This window comes from Verticillium alfalfae, genomic scaffold (genome assembly GCF_000150825.1).
Source record: "Verticillium alfalfae VaMs.102 supercont1.13 genomic scaffold, whole genome shotgun sequence".
Lineage (NCBI taxonomy): Eukaryota > Fungi > Ascomycota > Sordariomycetes > Glomerellales > Plectosphaerellaceae > Verticillium > Verticillium alfalfae.
In genome coordinates, this window is record NW_003315026.1 from 419,122 (window position 1) to 438,996 (window position 19,875).

Consider the following 19,875-nt stretch of genomic DNA (forward strand, 5'->3'; position numbering starts at 1 on the left):
CTCCCGTCAGCCTTCGTCCATGCTCCGCGGTCGATTGGTCTTCAAAGACGCTCCAGACGACGATGTTCACTTTCCTTCTCCTCTAAAGGAACAGGAGGCTCTAGCCGCGATCAAAGCCTTGGAAGGCGCGGCTGCAGCCGCCTTTGCAAATCTTAGAGAGGGCCACCAATCACCGAGAGATATCACGGTCGATATGCCACTGATATCCTGCTTTCTAATGTCTGCCTATCTCTGTACCGTCGACGGCTTGGACAAGGCGGACCCTCGCGTTAAGAACAAGATTCCAGGTACGCCCCTGACTTTGCTGCTGCTTAGTGTTAAGCCCTGAATGATTGACGTTTCACCAGACACAGATCTGAACCAGGCACAAACAGTTCTCTACAGGCGTCTCTCGGCAAATCTCTATGAGACCAAGACTCCCGGAGAGTTCTACCACATTCATGGCTCATTAGACGCTAGTGCAACTCTCTGCATGATTGGCCTCCCGCCCTTCAACCCTCGTCTCCAGGACTACAGAGAGTGCATCGAAACCATCGAGTCCGCGGTCAGACGCTTTACAGTAGACGAGCTGGAAGAGATGAACCGAAAAGAGGCGCAAGCTGGCGTGCCGGTTCTCACGGCGGAACAATTCCGTGCCACACCGCAAGGCCAGGCCCTCGCAGCGCTTCCCCCTTTTACCATTCAACCCTTCGAGTCCTCCACCGCTCCCGCGCCGTTAGGCCAGCAATGTCCTGTCAATCCAGGGACCTCATCTCTGAATCAGTGTCTGCGTGGCATTCGTGTTCTCGAACTATGTCGAGTAATCGCTGGCCCAACAATCGGTCGCACTCTTGCATCACATGGCGCCTCTGTCTTAAAGGTCACATCTCCCTACCTTCCCGATGTTCCCTTTTTCCAAGTCGATGTCAATACCGGCAAACATACTACTTCCCTCCACTTGCACGACCCAGTTCAACGCCTTGCCTTTGAGGCTCTCATCGCCTCCGCCGATGTCGTGCTGGACGGTTACCGCCCTGGAGTTCTGACTCGACTAGGCTATGGCCCGGATCGCCTTTCCAAGCTCGCTGCTGCTCGAGGCAAGGGCTACGTCTATGTCGCTGAGGATTGTTTTGGAGGCTCTGACACCCCAGTTGCCGATCAAGCTGTCTGGTCTGATCGGCCTGGCTGGCAACAAATCGCCGATTGTGTGACCGGCGTTGCCTGGGAGCAGGGTCGCTTCATGGGCCTCAATGAGCCTGTGGTGCCACCCTTTCCCATGTCTGACTACGGTACCGGCGCTCTGGGTTGCGTCGCCGCCATGGCAGGTCTCTACCGTCGCGCTACCGAAGGGGGCAGCTGGATGTGTAGAACGAGTCTGTGCCAGTATGACATGTTTCTCCTTTCTTTGGGAGCACACAGCTTTGAAGTCCAGACTCGGTTGCGCATGACGCATGATCCAGCGTTCTTTGAGTTGAGACATCATGATTCCGTTGACGAAGTGGGCAAGCGGGCGTTGAAGAGTATGAGAAAGGTGCGCCCGGCTCTCTTCGAGGACAGCATGATGCACACGGCCTGGAGCCATGGATTCAATGCCGAGGTCAGGTGGCCGCGCGAGGCTCTGCAGGTCAAAGGTGTGGATATTGGACATGTACGAGCTACGAGACCAAATGGGTGCGACGAGGCCTCTTGGGAAGGATGGGAAGAGCAGCCAAGTATGGTGGCAGACTTGCGTCTGTGAGCCGGCTTGAGAAGCTGCCGTTGTAGTTGTTGCTGTTTTTTGCTCAATCTGCGACGAACGGAGAGGGTTTCTCGGGGTTTGGGGTATTGTTGGAGACTTGTGTGTGTGTGTCTATGTCCATCTTCTATGTCCTGAGTTGTATTGCCTTTAGATGACAGATGACTGACGAGATCACGACGGATGATGGAAGAGCATGTTACGCAGCATTAATATTCAAACAGAAGGCCGCTATCACTAAACACACCATAATTCACTGCTAACGCCTGTCTTGTGTGCATTCGGTTCCCAAGAGAATGATACCTTGAACTAGCAGGCAGGCGTGGCGCATGTGCTAACCGTCTGGTTTGTCTGAGACATCGCAGCTGGAACATGGAATGACAACCAGACTAGGAATACTTCCTCATGTATTTGCTCTATTGGTAAAAGTACACTCATTTTCATCAACAACCCGTCCCCCCGCAGCCCCGCGCGTCCCCCTGACTCCTCACAGCACCAAGCGTCCCGGCTCGTTCTCGAGTATGACCTTGATCCTCTCCAGGAAGACGGCGGCGCGCTTCTCGTCACCTCTCGGCACGACGAGGGTGAATAGGTTCCTCCCGGACGTGTTGACGCCCTCCCGCGCGGCGGCGGCAGGCTTGGGGGCGACCTTGGTGCGGGCGGCGCCGCGGCTGCCGGCGAGCACGTCGATGATGTCGGGCTGGCGGCGCGAGGGGCGGGGCGCGAGGAAGGTGGGCTCAGGCAGGGCGGAGATTTGCGGCAGGTAGAGGCCGCGGGTGGCGTGGGCGGACTGGCGGACGGTGTCGAGGCCGAGGACCTGGTTGAAGAGGTCGGAGGCGGTGGGCTTGCGCGGGGCCGGGGGCAGGTCGTCGTTGGCGACGTCGGCGGCGCGGGCGATGAAGGTCGAGACGGGCATGAAGACGCCGAGGGTGTCCTGGATGCGGCGCTGGGCCTCAGCGACGTGGGCCAGGGAGATGGGAGGGCGACTTGGGTCTTAGCCGGCGGGGCGGGGGCGGCGGGCTCGGGGACGGGCTTGGGGCCCGTGTTCGGGGTGGCGTTGGGCGCCTTCTCGGCGACCTTGATGTTGCTGAGGTGGAGGACCGAGAGCTTGGCGAAGCGCTCGGTGATCTTGGCCGGCGTGTCGCGGTTGATGGTGCCCAGGTGGGCGAGGATGTCGCCCTTGAGGAGGCGGCCCTGGGGGCCGGTGGGCGTGATGCTCGAGAGCGTGTCGGCGTCGATGCCGTGCTGGTGGACGAGGCTCTGGACCGAGGGGAGCAAGGGGTACTTTTGCTTGTGCACCTTGCCGTCGGCGGTGTTCTTCTCGGCAGGGGAGCCCCTCCTGTCCTGCTCGTCGGCGTTGGCCTCGAGCTTCTCCTCCTTCTTCTTCTCCTCCGGCTGGGGCGTCTTGCTGGCGGCGGACTCGTCGGCGGGGACCTCGAGTTGGGAGACGTCATCACCAGCCTCGGCCAAGACGGCGATGCGGGTGCCGACCTGGACGGCCTTGCTGCCGTCGCCGGACATGATCTTGAAGACAATGCCGTCATCCTGGGCCTCAACGTCCATCGTGGCCTTGTCGGTCTCGATCTCGAGGAGGACGTCGCCGGCGGCGAAGCTGTCGCCCTCCTTGACCTTCCAGGTGGCGATGTTACCCTCTGTCATGGTCGGGGACAGGGCAGGCATGGTGAAGTTCTGGGCGGCGGCGCATCGTGCTGAGGAGCGGAATCCTGAAGAACGGGTCAATTGTCAGCGAGGGACATTTGCGGGTGGGTTCTCTCCCGCTACGAGCGCGAACGAGGAAAGAATTGGGAGAGCAAACGCACCTCGAATGGCCGTCTCTGCTGGTGCCCTACGCACTATCCTCGCCGAGAGGCGGCAAGCTGTTGCGAGTGAAGCCATGGCCAGGGTGTTGCAGGCTCAATGGAGGGGATGGGCGCTGCGTGGTGAGGGTGCTCGAAAATGTGAGCAGCGATTATCTCTCGAATCGAGAAGCTGTTGGGATCCGCCGGACCTTTGGCGCTGTGCACGGGCCATTCCGCGTTAAACTTGTTGGATTCCACCAGTTGACGAGAATCGGTTCCGATTCCGGCCGATGCACCTCTGTTCGTTACATGCATATATGTATTCAAGGGTGTTTTGCAGAACAGTTAACACTCCTTGACCAGATTCAAGGCAGTACCATCCCAGGACCATCACAGCAACATCACTATTTATCCTGCGTCCTAGTTCGATACATTGTCAGCGTCGCTGACTTGTGACATGCCCCAGAAAGCCGGTGCTTGATCGCCAGTCTATGAGCCGTCCCTGGCATGGCTGACAACAGCACGATGTCTCGATTCGTGCCCATGAAGCGGCCAACAACAAGCATGCCCACCATGCCCACTTGAGGAACTCGACAATTATTGACTGTTGCTTTGTTTGACTTATTAATTACATCCCTCACAGACGTCCAAAGAAGGATAGCTTAGCTTCGTCTCCACCCTCGGACGACGTTGGCATCTGCGAGTAAACACGTTGAAATGAGTCGTGCATCGCGCAGTAAGGTCAGTGTGACTCGCCTGCTTCTATCGTTGACAGCCAGAGCGATTCATCCGCTCTTCAATGCAGCAGCATGAATCAGCGTCAAGTTCCTCCGATGTTTTTATTGAGCGTTTACATGTGCTCTGCGTTTATCCTGACAACCTGGAGATCCTGCTGGGCCGTCTGCACACAAAACCTCCCACGCTACGACAACAGACTCGTCTTCGGAAGTTTTTGATACAAGCCTCACCGAACTGCAGCTATGCCTATGGGTGTAGACAGCACAGCTTCGCTTAAAGCTTTCCCGTTGCATTTATGTGCCTCTGGCAATGGGCCCCCTGCCACGTCAAGTCTAGAACCGAGTTTCTAAAACCAGGAGAAGACACGATCAGCGATGGGTCGGCCATCTTGAGCAGGAGCAAGAAACTTGGACATGTATCAGGACACATCGATGAAGCCCTTGCCAAGTTGTTTGGCTTGAAATTTTCGGTTGCTAGCGAAGTACAGACCTATACGGAGCTGGCCGCTCATTGCGTTCGAAGACGGAAAGTGCTGGAAAGGCATGCAAGGAAGCTGTAGCACTTGTGGCTTCGGCATCATTCGGGCGCTCTGCGCCTCGTTTCTAGCCCGTAGGCTTTTGCTACATCCAACAGCTCAGATCACTGCGCCTAACGGTATGCAATGATGACCACGCAGCACCTGAGACTGCGCTGCAAAGCAAGGCCGCTTCTGCTGCATCTTCTAATGGTCTATCACAAGTCCAGGCGCTCAGTGTGTGTGGGACAACTCCTTGTGAGCAAGGGCATACGGTAGAAGTTCGCTGCCGTGTGATAAGGCACCAACGAGAAGACTGACCATCCGCACCCAAACCTCTGTATGGGCGAGCTTATGTTTCATCAAGTCGTCTACATTACCCCAAGCCCGACTTATATTCAGGGGAAGACCATCATTCCTCGCTGTACGTTAGACGGCTCGAGATCCTGCACTTCCAGTCCGTGCTCGATACTGAGGTTCCCATTGACCGGGCCGAAGCCGAGCACAACACGAATGGCGTAGCACTGCTACTTAATCGAATTCCCGATCGTAGTGATGGGCCAGGTATTGTTGTTCAATCGGAGGGATTGACACGTCAATCTTCAAACAAGATCGAGGAGGATCTCAAATTGGGGTTGGTGGATGGTTTCGCCCATGGCCGTGGACGTTTCAGCTACTGACCAACCACCAACCATCAAGTCACTGCGATTTAGAGTTTCCGCCGAGAGATGACCAGACGTTCATGTCAATCTTTCGCACAAGTCATGTGGTGTAGCACTCTCTACACCTTATCCCTCGCCGCTCGGGCATTCCGTCCCAGGTATTCGGGAGTTCGGTAGGTGGGCGGTCCTGTGCGAATGGGCCACGGGCCACGGGCAGGATATGGTTCGTGATCTACGCGGCGCTCTACGCGGGACTTGAGCGACCCGAACACACCACATCAGTAACGAGGAACTTGGCCCAAAGGAAACAAATGGCGGAGCTACTTCCCCGGTCGACACCTTTATTTCGATCGTGTGCCGCGAGCTTTGACCACGGCGCTGTCCGCCATTGGGGCTATCGGGTCTTCAACTTCAATGTGTTACATGGCCCGTTTCCCCATCGAACCTTGATTTCGTCCGAAGGTGGACGAGGAATTATTTCTGGGTGACGCGGATCATTTTCTGCCTCGGCTGGGTCAGCATAAGGAAAAGCAGTGGTAAGATAGAGCCAGACAAAAGCGGCCATGGGCCTCGCCTCGGGCTCCTCCATTCCCTAAGGGTGGTCCAACCCAGCGACTTGACTCTGGACAGGGGAAGCGCAGTCAGTTCTTGTGTAATCCACAGGAATATCTCTTCTCTTTTTTATATTGGCATACTGCTGCTAATCCTTCTAATTTCGCCAACATGGAGAGTCCTACGTCTCCCAAACTCATAATGTCAACGGATAGCGAATCATCAGACATGGCCAGCGAAGCCGAGCCATTACCAGCAAGACCAGCGGCTAGCTACGTCAGGCCTGCGATGCGCCCTTCAACGACGCCATCCGAAGAGATCTCCGGTAGCGTCTTTCTCATATCCGAGTCTGGCGAGCTTCTGAAGCTGCCCATACCTTCGAATTCGCCGCGTGATCCGCTGGCATGGACGGTCAAAACCCGAATAGCAGCCCTCGTCAGTGTGTGCATATTCTCCATGACGGCAACGGTCACACTCAACCTGCCCACTGGCATGCAGATTGGTCTAGCACTCGAGTTCCCAGACGAAGTCTGTTCTCCAGATAATTTGAAGATGAAGAGCCCGGCTAACACCTTCTGCAGACGCTAAAGCCTCTCGGTGCCAGGTCCCTGCGGTCCGTCATGACCTTTTCTGCTGGTATGGGATACATCATCGCCACGCCCCTCTCTACGGCCATTGGACGACGGCCTGTCGTGCTCATCGCTTCGGCTACGGTAACACTCATGACTCTGTGGGCTGCCATGGCGGGAAACTTCTACCAGCTCATGGCTGCTACATGCGTCCAGGGTATTTCAGGAGGTGCTACATTTGCTGTGGTGAGTGGCCGTCGTCTGCAGGTCTCTGTGTTCATATGATGTGCGCTGACTATCGGATGTCAGGCAATACTGATCATTGTGGATGCGACCTTCATTCACGAGCGGCCATATGCATTCGCCGTCTTTTGGGCTTTCGGGACCTTCTTCGTCAACTGTCTTCATATGGCGTTGCCGTTTTTTCTGAAGCCTAGCGTTCTCTGGCGCCCTGTGTACCTGGCATGGTGTGGAGGCCTGCTGGCCGTCTTCATCATATCCTACTGCTTCATCCCCGAGACGTATTTCATCCGGCCCGCCGTCGCCCTCAACGGCAGGGTCCTAGTGCAGAGCAGTACAGAGAAGGTTCGCATCTATGACAGCTGGGAGGCGGTGCCCTGCGGTCCCGACTGCCCACACAACCACGACGAGACGCCAGGTCCGTCCGACTGGGCCCTACGACGCCAGATTGAGCGCGCGCCAGGCACGCAGTGGGAGTCAGGCCTGGTAGTGTACGCGCAGATGCTGCTGTGCATGTGCAACCCACTGCTGGTCTGGGTCTCGCTGCTCTCGGCGACGATCCTCAGCGGCGTCATCTTCACGACGCTCATGCTCGAGGGGCACTTTGAGCACAACCTGCCGCACGACGAGGTGAGGATGTCGGGCGTCTACCGCGGCGCGGCGGCCATCATCGGGTCGCTCCTCGCCATCCCGGCGTCGGGTCCGCTCATCAGCCTGTCGATCCGGTACTTCACATTGCGCAATGGCGGCACGCGGCACGCCGAGGTGTACCTCCCGGGCTTTCGTGCTTCCGGTGCTCTCGAGCGCACTTTGCAGGTCCTTCTTGCCATGGGGTCCAGCTCGGGCGGTTCGGCCGTGCTGTACTACGTGTCGTACGGGCTCTGCATGTTCAGCTACGTATCCGGGCGAGGTGGCGGTCGTGTTGTGGATCATCGAGGCGTTCCCGCCATGGGCGTCGGCGTCGCTGGCGGTGCAGTACTTTGTGCGGGACATGGTGGCGTTCGGCATCGGAATCAACCTCATGGCGTGGGTGAAGAAGGAGGTCAATGTGCAGTCGAGCCTCGTGATTCTGGTGCTGGTGCTGGTCATCGGAGCGCTTGCCGTGCCGATTGTGTTTTGGGGCAAGACGGTGCGGCAGTATATCCACGGAAAATGGAGCGAGTCGACCAAGGGGGCGATTCGGCCTCGGTGAGCGTCAATCACCTTCGACCTGGCGAGGACCGATATATTGGGAGGGAGAATAGGGGGGCAGGAACACCGGGCGCATATTACGTTCCTGCTCAAGGCCAATATGGGCCTTGGCACCTGCAGGTCTCTTTCCGTGTATATACTTTACTACCTTACCTACCTTACTTACCTAGGTACCTAGGCACTTTATCGGGATGTATAATACACGCACTATTCCCGACGTCGTTCACTGTTGTGGTCTTCTTGGTCTCATCCTGCTGTTCACCTTGCGGGACCTGTCAAGGACAAAACCACTGAATGTACGAGCATCGAATGGCATCATTATCATCGACTCTCCGCTTACAAGATGGATAACGGCAGGCTGTTGGCTGCGGAAATCTGCCAACATTGAGACAAGCTCAACGCAGCCAAAACAACAAACCTCCTCCTCTGTCCGACTCCTCTGTCCGAGTATCTCGTTGGCTTCCTCTGCGCCTGTTGCTTCCTCGCTTTACTCACCCCTCGCCCTGGATGCTGTCGCCTGCTATCGATCGTACATCCCTCTTTCGGACACCTTGTTCACGTTCCAAATAGCTCTCATGAAGACTGTCACCATCCTGTTCTCCATCGTAACCGTCTACGAATGTGTCTCGGAGCGTATGGATGACGGGGTTGAGGCTCAGCAAGAGAACGCGTATCGTTTCATTGAACATTTGATCAGGATCTGGCAGGCATCGGCGGCCATGGGCGCGAGGGTCGATTGGCATGGGAGGCAGGTTATGTGCAACTATTCGCATGATGAGGAGACAGCAAGTACATGAAAGAATTGTGAATTGATACGTTTGCAACCGTATCAGTCGTGACGGAGCCGGTTGTACTCAATGGTACTGCATTATAGTAGCGTTGGAATGCCGATGCGTGCAGTAAGTATGTCGAGAAAGCGCCAGCATGGATCAGTTGTATACTACGAGCGCTTAAGACTGTCACAACCGGTCAAGTTGTGATCGGAATGCAATTCTGAATGATCAGTCATAATTTGCATGACCTTGGCATCTGGCACTTTTGCACTTGTCGCAAGGTGGACCAACTTGGCTGCGACTGTCGTTGACCTGGAACTGTGCGGGCTGGGCTAGCAATGATGTCGACGTCTAACTGAGACGACGCGAAAACGCGTTACGAAAGTCGCCCTCTCCATCAAGCCCCCACCTCGTTTGACCTCACTCCATCACCATCCACATACCCTCAGCCACCCGGACTATTCATCGCCGTTGGACTTGTGGTTGATCCTAGCTAGCGAGTCATTTATCGAGATCGCCGAGCATCAATTCACTTGATCAAAAGGCCATTTCCGCTCACCAACACCGAAGCCATGCCGCCGCCCGCCCCCACCCTCGACCTCACTCTCATCGTGGCTGCGACCCGCACCATGGGCATCGGCCGCAACGGCACTCTCCCCTGGACGGGCCTCAAGCGCGAGATGGCGTACTTTGCCCGCGTCACCAAAAGGCCTGCCGGCCTCGGCCCCCGCCCCACGGCCCTCAACGCCGTCATCATGGGCCGCAAAGACGTGGGAGGAGCATCCCCGCCGCGCTTCCGGCCGCTTAAGGGGCGGCTCAACGTCGTCATCAGCAGGTCCGCCGCTCCCTGCTGTTTGCCGGGTGCCGCGCAGGAGGTGGACATCGAGAAGGACGCCGTCAAGGTGGCGTCACTGGAGGAGGCGGTCCGGTTCCTCGAGGGGTGGCCGCGGCGCTGGGCCGCGTCTTCGTCATTGGCGGGGCGCAGATCTACGGCGCCTCGCTGGAGAGGAGGGAGGCGAGGCGGGTTCTGCTGACGCGGGTGGGCGAGCCCGAGTTTGAGTGTGACGCCTTCTTCCCGCTGAAGCTGGGACAGGCGGAGGGGTGGGTGAAGAGGGACAAGGGGGAGCTGGATGCTTGGGTTGGAGAGGAGGTGGACGCTGGAGAGCAGGAGGAGAATGGGACGCGATATGAGTTCCAGATGTGGGAGAAAGAGGATCAAGCTTAGTGTCGAACCACATGCAGTATATGGGAGCTATGCTAAAAGAAGTGCGGCCCGTGTTTGCGTCCGTATCGCCCCCCTGGTGTCGTCCCTGACGGACGCGGCGGCGCTCTGTACCTGCGCCTCGCGAACCTCCCTATCGGCAACAAAAGATAGACACATGCCAGGCAGCAACCAAGAGCCAGCCACAGTCCTCTATATTCAAAACAGTTGCCTTTTCTCCCAACAACCCACTAGCCCAGTGGGTAACGAACGAAGCAACCCCCAAAGACCGCACGTTCGAATCCTGAAGCCTGCAAAAGCTCAGCGATAGCTCGGGCCTCGTGGAGCTACCGCAACCTGTCCCCCAACCCTGACGCAGGGTTGGGGGGCAGGTGAGTCTTATGCACTTTGCTCCCACGAATTTGCTGCACTTTTCTTGGCATATATCTTTGGCCCCTTATGGCCAGATTCTCGGGATCGTGCCACGACAGCGTCGATGATGCGCCGGAGAGCATAGTGTAGAAACGATCACGACTTTGATATTCGGAATAAAGTCCTATTCTTGTCGTTGATTTCGCCAGGCCATCTACGTCCGCTCCGTGCCGTGATGCGTCTCACCCGATGTTAGACATTTAATTACAGAATCCGCTTGCAGCACCGCCGCACACCTCAGCAAGCAGTCTTTCTTGCTCTGGAGGATGATCCTCTGTTGCGTGCATGTTTTTTTTTCGGTGTTGTGGAATTCAAATCCCCAACGGGCAAAGCCGTGTAGCAGTATACTTCTCGCTTGAAGGTGGCGATGGCCTGTACCAACGACCAGATGGCCGAGTGAGCATAGGAAGCAAGATTCATGTTCAAAGACTTATAAGAATACAGAGCATTCTCGGAAAAAAAAGCGGAGCATCCGTTCGTGAGACGGAGAGCAGAAAACTGTCGAAGAGAGCTCAGTGGAGGTCGAGTCTTGACAAGAACTCGCCCATGTTTTCGTTGACATATCCGACCACGTCCGCCTCCTCAACACAAGGATGTTACAGTATGTTATTGCTACAGATGATTGACCGTCGATATGCCGAGCAGCCTGCAGCAGGCGACTGGCCGAACACCAATATTGGGCAGGCCAGGTAAATGTGTAAGTCGTCCCACAAGGCGCATAGTGAACATATGTAACGCCAATGACACAAATCAAACGACATAATAGGACTATAGCAGAAAAAACCTAAAGAATAACATTTCCCATTTCTGCCGGTGAGCCATGAAAAGACAAATTCGCATTGGCGAGCATTGTAGTCGTCGTTGAAGCAATAACAGGTATCAACATGGTGACAGTGACAGTAGTCCTGGGCAGCTGTCGCCAACGGACAGCCGCGGGTTCAGTTGAAGTGGGTCCGCGAATCCCTGTCGCCACCTCTTGAACTTTTTGGATAGCTTCACCTGCAACTGCTGCCAGTGGCCTGAGAAACCCTTGGGATCACCACAGAGCTTTTCGATACCTCGCTGCAGGCGCTTCGATCTTCCTCTGTTCACAATGGCTGCTTGCTCAAGGGGCCTTGCCTTGGGCGTCGCCCTCCGAGGGCCGCTTTCCTCCGCCCGCCAACCCTTCTCGACGAGCCGGACATTCACGACCTTGTCGTGCTTCCAGGCCGCGGCGCGCAAATCCGCCCCGGCAAGGCTCGCCGTCAACAAGCCGACACGAATCCTACCGTCGAAGGCGACATCAACCCCCAAACCAACAGCAGCCCCTCGCGCCGCCGCCGCCACACCCCTGCCCTCGGCGGCAACGACAACGAACCCCCTCCTCCTGCAGCTCGCGCGCTCGCCCTCCCCGACAATCCTCTACGAGTCGGCGTCGCACTTTTGGATGAAGGCCACGGCCTGGACCACAACCTCGGCGTGCTACGCCGCGGCCGTCGCGAACTGGTACCTCACGGCCCCCGCGGACGCGGCGTGGTTCGTGCCCAACGTCTACACCATGACGTGCGTCGCGCTCGCGGGCATGGGGTCCTTCTTCGTCTTCGGCGCCGCCAACATTGTGCGCGCCGTGCGCGCCGTGCCGACCGCGACCCTGGTCGGCAGGGCCCTGCCGCCGGGCGTCAACCCGCGCCTGACGCCCGTCATGCTTGAGGTCGCCGTCAAGCCGTGGGCGCCGTTCCTGCGCAAGCCCAAGGTCCTGCTCGTCGCGCCGAGAGTTCAACGCTGCGCCGCCGCCTGTTCGAGCCCCGCGTCACGAGGGGGAAGCTGCGCAGCATCGGGACCGGGAAAAGGCCGCCGCAAGGCAAAGTGGGAGCCGACAAGCAGAGGCTGCTGACCATGCCCTTCCGCGACGCCTGGCGCGGCGCCAAGATGGCCTGGGAGGGCGTCAGGAGGGCGCTGACCGGCGGCGGCTTTGTCAAGATGACCGTCGGCGACCGCAAGTGCAAGCTCGACGTCGCCACCGGCTGGGCGCTCGACGACGGGCTGGCGCTGCAGAAGCTCGTCCGTATCGAGAAGCAGGGGCAGTAGAGGCCGCGGTCGGCCTCGTAGGGAAGAAGCCTTGTGAGGCGCTCCCAAGGCTCAAAGCAAACATGTGTGTATTCTCAATATTGTATCATAGGAAACGGCATAGACAAAGTGTACATCACGCGAGATTCGCGGCGCTACCTACCCCCCGCCGATGACGAGCATCGTGAAGAACCCCGCGCCCACAACGACGAGGAACCGGCCAAGCTGTCGCCATGAAGGATACAAGTGAGGCGTAGGCCGTGTGTTAGCCGCAAGAGACGATGGGTCGGGGCCTCGAGGGCCTCACGTCGGGGGCCAAGGGCACAGGACCAACAGCCGGCAGTATACTCAGCAACGATAAACTTCTGGGAACAGAATTTTCACTCAATATCCTAGGCGAAGCTCGTTCGACCGCTTTGGCCCCCTCAGCAAACATCTCGGCAGATGCAGTCAGGCGCCCTGTTTTGGAGCCGCAGCCACCTCGCTTGCGCGCCATGCAGGATGGCACAGACGACCGAGAGTCTCCTCGATACCAGACCGCTCGCCATCGGCACGATGGAACGCCTCACTCTGCAACGACCGGAAGGCCGCAGCAACCCCTCTTCATCAGAAAAGCAAGGGAGGTGAGCTTAACAGCTGCATGAGGGGTTGGTCGCCTAAGGAGAAAGACCCCGCCAAAACACCAAGCTTTGCGATCACCGCACATTCCCCTGATGATCGCGACAGGGCCTACAGGAAAACAACTGGTCAGCAAGGGACGGCATATGCTCACCGTCCTACCAGGGAGGGTCAATGACACGCGCGAGCCCCCAGTCCACGCGAATGTTAATCCCCCGAGGAAACGAGAAAAGGGGGGAGGCGGGAGGATGGCCGGCACCGAGAGAGGGGCCCATCGTGTGTGCTGTCACAGCTATATCAAGAAGCCAAGGGATGGGATTTCCAGACATGTCCGATCGATCGAGATTCAGCAGATGGGGAAGACGGGGGTCTATCTACGGCCGGCGGAAGAATATAGCGTGGGTGACTAAGGTGGTGGCTGGCTTCCTACTACCTAAGTAGGTAGTTAGGTAGGAATTCTCATGGTAAACAAAAGCCAGAAAAGGAAGAAAAGTTGGAAGTTAGCGCCAGGCTCCACTCGGACTCCCAGGCCGTCGAGCGAGCAGTCAAGGGATGGCTATGATGGTGAGTGGTTGTAGAAAAGCGTTGGCGATCTGTGGCGGTCAGTCAGCCTCAGGGAAGAGCCTTCTCGCAAAACGAGGCTATCCTTGCCTACCAACAACGTGTCACCATTCTCAGCGTCGTTCATGTCCCTGACGGTATTCGGGAGGGCTTTTATGAACAAGGTTGAATTGACGGACTGAACGGGTCCAGGATCCCAGCCATGAGCCTTACAGCCGTCGTTGGCCTTGGTTGTTATATTTTGTGGTGGAGTGTTCCACGTGACGCTGTTCGAAGCCATTGTACGAGGTACATGAGATGGATGCCCCGCCACAATAGCCAGAAACCAAACCGACACAGCAGGTGGGGTAAACCAGCCTCTGGACCTGGTCATCGTTTCTCTTGGGCTCGACAGGCATCCGGCACGCCAAAATCCAGAATCTCCCTCTCCATCTGCGAATGGCCTCACTCGCGGACGGTATCGCTTCAAGTCAGGAGTCTGATCTCCTCGTCAGAACGCAAGAGGTTAGAGGCAATGACTTCCCACAGTTTACTCGCTAGCCTGACCCCAAAGGACCCAATAAAGGAAACTCGTACGAGCACCTATACCACAGGGCAGGGTGTCGGCACCAAGAAATGAGGCATAATCTCGAGTATCGTGCTTCAAGCCCCAAGCCTGCGTAACTACTGTATCATGCTGTGCGTCTCGGTTGTCGATAACCTCGAGAGGCTGCGTTCAGTGACCGTGACTCCCTGACTTAGTCGCACCATTAAGCGAACTGTCCAACAGCCCGCGCTTTCGCGAAAGAGAGCGATGTGGTGTCGAGACGCTCGATACGCGTTGGTCTTGACGGAAATTCATCTGCAGAGCAGGATCATTCGTGGCGGGGGAATCCGGGAGGTACAGACGACCAGAGAGGTGATGGGGGTGGTGCGAGAAGGGTGATGTCCATGGTTCAAGGGTCATGCAGGCCGTTGGTCTGCAGCGTCGTACCATGTAATTGACAGACGTGGGGGGCACCTTGCTTCCCGCTAGCTCCAATGGGCATAATGAGATTTCGTTCGATAAGTTGCCGGTGGTCTCAAGTCTGCTTCTGAGTCGTCTGGCGCCATCCGTGTCCTTGGTACTTCGTCTTTTTCGTCGAGCGGTCCTCGTCGATCAGCAAGCGTTGGATCGCGGGGTGGCAACCTCCTGTGACCATCTGAGGGAGGCCATTTCTTGAGTCGAAAACCCAACAGGTAGCTTTGCGTACGCTTTTCCGTATAGAGGCGAATCATCTCGTATCTTACGGAGGCAGAACCACGACCATGATCGATCGTGAAGCGCCCTGCCTGAAGACGCTGAGCTTTATAAACGTGGACAGGAATGTCATCAACGAGAACATGAGCCGCATCACAGATGGGAAGAAAAAGTGAAGATGAGGTTTGACACAGCCTGGTGCGGTCGCGGCCGCATCTTAGCTCGAGGTTGGTCATCCCAGCTCATTACACCAACCACGGTCTGCAGCTGGCTCACTCGCCCCCACGAGATCGAGAGAGGGGAAGCAAGGGTCCTGTCACTGCCCCTCATTGTTCGTCATAAGCCGACAGCGGCCTCAATTGCCTGTATGGGAACCAGCCGCCATATCGCCAAACTCCCTGCCCCCCGGTGGACCAGTCTCAGCGTTACCTCTCAATCTGCGAGGATAATAGGTGAGATATGAGCAGGCCCCCATAGAACCCCAGACCAATGCGGCGCATCGTGCCCTCCACACATTCCAGTTGCGCAACCCAAGACATCTTGCCTTGCAGGAGGTGTGTGAGCGCGCAGGGGTTTGAGGGGCAAAGAGCCTCCTGCGACGAAGCGGTGAGCGAGCGGCGCGTATCGCCCTGCGGAAAGCGTGGCCACCAACATGAGGTTGCTTCTCTCACATTCCAATGCCTTCATTCTCCTGTCTTCTGCGGTGCTTTGACCTGCAGGTAGGAAATCTGGGGTTTCTGTGCTTCCGTCGACAAGTTGTTCGATGGAATTCTGCGACAGGCGCGAAAGGCGATTCTTCTTTCGGACCCGTCAGCCAAGAGCCAGGCTTGCCAGGGGAGGAAACAGTGCGTATGCGCCTCTGAGCGACGTCTTGATAGCCCTGGTTGGCGATCCTCTCCAATGCCTCCGAGGACCCCTCATGGACCCCTAAGCACGAGCAATTTTTCGCCTAGAATGGCCATCATGGTTGCAAGAGCAACGTAGAAACCAGGTTGACGTGTGCAATGTGGCACATCTCCTGGATTCGACCTCACTTAGCCTATCCGCTCTGTCCGACAGCCAAGACGTTCCTGGGGTGAGGATGACTGCCCCACGAGTCAAGCGACTACATCAGGAAGGCAATGTGTGCTGCCCGCACGATCCATTGGCTGAGACAATGGTGCACCATCTGTTCAGGAGCCGACCATGCATCGAGCTTACTGGCCCGCGTTCTGGCAATTCACCTCTGGATGGCCCTTGAGACATCGACGATTGGGGACCATTCCCAGTACCATCGACATGCTCAACCGTCCCATCGACAACAATCAGCTGAGAGTAGTAGAGCATGTCTCACGCCCTTGCTTCCGTGTCCGCGGCGCGTGATTCACGACTACTGCAGTTGATGCAGCCGCTGCAGTCAAAAGGCTGAATTATCGGTCGGCCGGTCTCTTGGTTTGGCCCTTGTTTCACCGTTCTAGGGGGGTTGCGCCAGGTGAGGGGTCCTCTTACTAGACTGTGCCCTCCGCCGCTGATCCCATCAAGTTTCTGTGCTCAGCGGCCGCAGAATCGAATCCGCGACACTGATCCATTCAAGCGTCGATAGGACATGGTTTTGGATGGCGATTTCATTCGACATGTCTGTAATGATAGTCTCTTCTGATTCTCGTTTTATCAGGTGCGACTCGCTGCATCACTGCAAGATGGGCACTGCTCCTGACCCACTGTCTGGTCGTCATCAGCCCTGGCGGCTCATGCTTCGAACTGTGCGAAGACATGTCCACATGAAAGAGACCACATGACGAGAGAGTCTAACGGCAGCTTTGGCACCACGAGCCTCAGAGGATGCATTGAACGCACACCACCTTTCCTTGAAAATGAAGCCTGGAGTGGGACAATCAATCGTGGTGTGATCAGCGCGGCAACCACCACGAGAAACAGCAGATGGGCGCGCATTCCATATCAATGCCTCCTTCCACCAGAACAACGGCCCTGACCTGGCCCTGACCTGACGATCCAGGGGCGGTGAGGATCTCTACTTGCAGGAGGGTTGATGATCCATTCGGTTCAGGGCGTAAGGTAGCTCGACAACCCATACACATCAATCTGTCTGTTGCTTGCATGTTGGGATGGCAAGCTTTTTGTATGCTTCACCTCCATGACAAATTGCGCGTCACGCTTGATCCAGCTCGACGCTCCTCGTGGAGCAGATCTGGGCGCAACATCTATATGAACAATTAAAGCAACCCCGCGCAAGACCGCGATTTTTTTTTTAGTACCATATACGCGGCCGTTTGGCGCGGGATTTGGAGGCCTGGGTGGTGATCGCTGTGCTTTAGTGACCGACTGAGTCGGAGTATAGGGTAGGACGCCTTGCACGAATACGGCGTGGCTGCAGGTGTGAGGTGTGCCCCATGTAGTTGTGACCTGGTGGGGTGGAGGGGCCATTGCAGGGGTTGTACCAGCAAGATGACATCCATCGCGCCAAACAACGAGGCCTACCGTGCATCAGTATTTGTTCCCAATTTGCCAATCAACCAGCATCGCGGCATCTGGTATGGTGGGCCATGACATAATTGTCGTCTGGTGCCGAGGATTTGCATCTCGAGAATGTGCTGGCTGGAGAAATGTGTTATATTCGCGAAAATATGCTCGGAGAGTCCCAACTGGTTCTCCTGGACACTCCTGCAACGGGATTTGGTGGCGCATTGCTTATGAGCAACGTAACTACGTACACTCAATATGTGCGCACCATGCAACGAGGAGCTCATGTGAAGCCAGAGGGAATCAAAGCCTGTTTCCGAAGAGCAGATGGCACCCCCAAAAGCGTCATTATAAGGACACGATGTGCGGAAGGGGGGGTTTGGAGGGATCGTCGGCGGGAACAAGCGGGACGAGTCGTGACAAATTTTACAAGACTGGCTCTGCACTGTGGCCGGCAGCCGGGAGCTCGCCATGACGGGCCCGTGATTTCCTTGGTTGGGGCATGGCGTGCGTAGTGGCTCAAATGGGCGATGAGTTGGGCAACGATTTGATATTGGGACAATACTGGCCAAAGCGGCCCAATAGCGCTGAGAACACTAACTTACTTATTAGAGTTGCCCTTGGCGTGCGCCTGTCATGCCAGACACAGCGCAGCCCATTCGGCAGAGATGAGACTGGCAGAAGCAAGACACCACTCGGAAATCGATGGAGACGCCATCAAAGGGCATGGCATGTCTCGTGCCGACTAGAGAAGGCGGCGAGGAAATGAGGTGTGATTGTAGGTGTTCAAGATTTGGCCGGTCGGCAACGCTGATTTGTCGTTACGCGTGTTCGAGGCTGATTACCATGTCTTCCGCGCCGTGTCGTGCCCTACCTGATTGGAATGTCGAGCGAGCATCTTCCCATGTGGACGGCTGGCATCAAACAGCTTCGTTAGTGCAGTGGCATGTTGTCTGTCTTCTGTCCTTTGTTGTCGTAACGAGGGGAATTCGGGTACCCGAGGCGGCGGGCGTTGTTTCCGACGAAAGCCCCATATGTTTTCCTTGGTAGCGTGCCAAGTAGCGTACGGTAAACAGGAGGGGTGCGACGATCCCTGATGCTGGTGCGCATGAAAGTGGAATATCCCTTCGAAAAGCGCGAAGGGTACTGAGTCTCGAAAACAAGGCTCGAAGGCTCTTGGCTTCTCCGGAGCTGGTTTGTGACCGCGCCGGTACCGTCGGCCGTCTCCACGGCGGAGTGGTTCACGGGCACGCCGTGCCTGTCAGAGGTCGATCGCCGTCTGACGATATTCCTCGACTGACTCTTGCGCGCGCGATGAGCTCCAATCTGACCTTCACCGTCTGTTTGCATCGTGCATCGTCAGCCTCATGAATTTCGGCAGATGTACCGACAAGCGGTCTGGTGGATCTGCTAGAGGTGTTCGCATGGCGACTGGTCGTCGAGCGGCATTGGGCTTCGGACGAAGCGCGCGACAATCTGCTCGTCGATGTCATCGTGCCCACAATGCCCACGACAACACCAGTCGACGAGATTCACGATGTATGCTCACATTTCGTGACTGGGCAAACAGGTCACGCCAGTCGCTTCGGCAGCGGAATGTTTCTCCATCTGCGCATCCTGCTGCGTTGCCAAGACAGCAGGTGAGCAGGCCACAAATTGAACCCACACACCCACACACCTACACAACCACCAGGAGCGGGGGCGGAAGGGTAGACAGTGAGAGGGAGACTGGGAGATCGAGAGGAAGAGATGGTGGTCCGGGCCATCCTGGGCACATCACAATGTGCCACCCACCCTTCACGCCCCACGTCGCACGTCCTCGAGGCCCAAGACACGAGAGGCCCGAATCTCTCGACTGCAATCGTGACTTGCGCGGCAGCGACACTCAGCTGATCGTTGGGCTGTGGTCATGGGCGAGGCTGGGCTGTCATATGGCTGGGGCGCTGATACCATCCAGAGGGAACCCTGTGCCCAAAAACAGGAACAAGGAGACGGCGGGCAGCAGAGCTGACTGTATCGTGATGCCTCTAGCGGCGAGGTTCGTTCGGGGAGATGAGGTGGGTTAGGAAAAGGGACAGATGCAAAAAGAAAGGCCGTGCAGCAGCCGTGCAGCCGTGCAGTGTTGGTGCATCTCGTCCGTCGAGGTGAGGCATGAAGCATGAGGCAGGAGCATGAAAGTCGTGCAGCAGCAGGAGCGACGAGAGCAGCCACAACAGCCAATGATGCCTCCACAGGCCGGGTGCTGGGTGATCGCGGTTTGGGTGGTGCAGCTGCTGTTGGCACCTCGTCGTCGCTTCCTCTGCGGCGGCAAACGGGCGAGATGAGTGAAGAAAAGCCACTACGGGCATGCCTACTGGCGTCGCATTCGTCCCAAAGTACCCGGTACAAAGCGCCAAGCCCAACTGCTCAGTCAATCAGCAAATGACCCGCCCGCTCACCAGGATGCCAGGGTCTGCGCTAGCGTTGCCAGTGGATACGTGTGGAACATGTTCAGGGTACCCTGGTGCGCCCATCTCTGCACGAGCCCACCAGTCACTCGCAGGCAGTCGTGCTTGGTGTCTGCTGTCGCCTGCTGCCGCCACGAAC

General features: G+C 57.0%; 6 protein-coding genes across 6 annotated transcripts; 4 read left to right on the forward strand and 2 right to left on the reverse strand.

Annotated features, from left to right (window-relative positions):
- Positions 1-19: 19 nt before the first annotated feature.
- VDBG_08751 (CAIB/BAIF family enzyme) lies at positions 20-1,717 on the forward strand (the record flags this gene model as incomplete). Its single annotated transcript, XM_003000909.1, has 2 exons — positions 20-287; positions 348-1,717. The coding sequence occupies 2 exons, from the start codon at positions 20-22 to the stop codon at positions 1,715-1,717; spliced, it is 1,638 nt and encodes a 545-aa protein (XP_003000955.1).
- A 306-nt stretch (positions 1,718-2,023) lies between these two features.
- On the reverse strand, positions 2,024-3,610 carry VDBG_08752 (pyruvate dehydrogenase protein X component; the record flags this gene model as incomplete). The annotated part of the gene is made up of 2 exons (XM_003000910.1): positions 2,024-3,438; positions 3,535-3,610. 2 exons carry the CDS (start codon positions 3,608-3,610, stop codon positions 2,024-2,026), a joined length of 1,491 nt encoding a protein of 496 aa, XP_003000956.1.
- A 2,825-nt stretch (positions 3,611-6,435) lies between these two features.
- VDBG_08753 (conserved hypothetical protein) lies at positions 6,436-8,273 on the forward strand (the record flags this gene model as incomplete). Its single annotated transcript, XM_003000911.1, has 3 exons — positions 6,436-6,507; positions 6,561-6,794; positions 6,858-8,273. The coding sequence occupies 3 exons, from the start codon at positions 6,436-6,438 to the stop codon at positions 8,271-8,273; spliced, it is 1,722 nt and encodes a 573-aa protein (XP_003000957.1).
- A 1,051-nt stretch (positions 8,274-9,324) lies between these two features.
- Positions 9,325-9,977, forward strand: VDBG_08754 (dihydrofolate reductase; the record flags this gene model as incomplete). Its single annotated transcript, XM_003000912.1, has 2 exons — positions 9,325-9,675; positions 9,807-9,977. The coding sequence occupies 2 exons, from the start codon at positions 9,325-9,327 to the stop codon at positions 9,975-9,977; spliced, it is 522 nt and encodes a 173-aa protein (XP_003000958.1).
- Positions 9,978-11,478: 1,501 nt separating this feature from the next.
- VDBG_08755 (conserved hypothetical protein) lies at positions 11,479-12,452 on the forward strand (the record flags this gene model as incomplete). Its single annotated transcript, XM_003000913.1, has 2 exons — positions 11,479-12,089; positions 12,140-12,452. The coding sequence occupies 2 exons, from the start codon at positions 11,479-11,481 to the stop codon at positions 12,450-12,452; spliced, it is 924 nt and encodes a 307-aa protein (XP_003000959.1).
- Positions 12,453-13,605: 1,153 nt separating this feature from the next.
- Positions 13,606-13,983, reverse strand: VDBG_08756 (predicted protein; the record flags this gene model as incomplete). Its single annotated transcript, XM_003000914.1, has 1 exon — positions 13,606-13,983. The coding sequence occupies one exon, from the start codon at positions 13,981-13,983 to the stop codon at positions 13,606-13,608; it is 378 nt and encodes a 125-aa protein (XP_003000960.1).
- Positions 13,984-19,875: the final 5,892 nt, after the last annotated feature.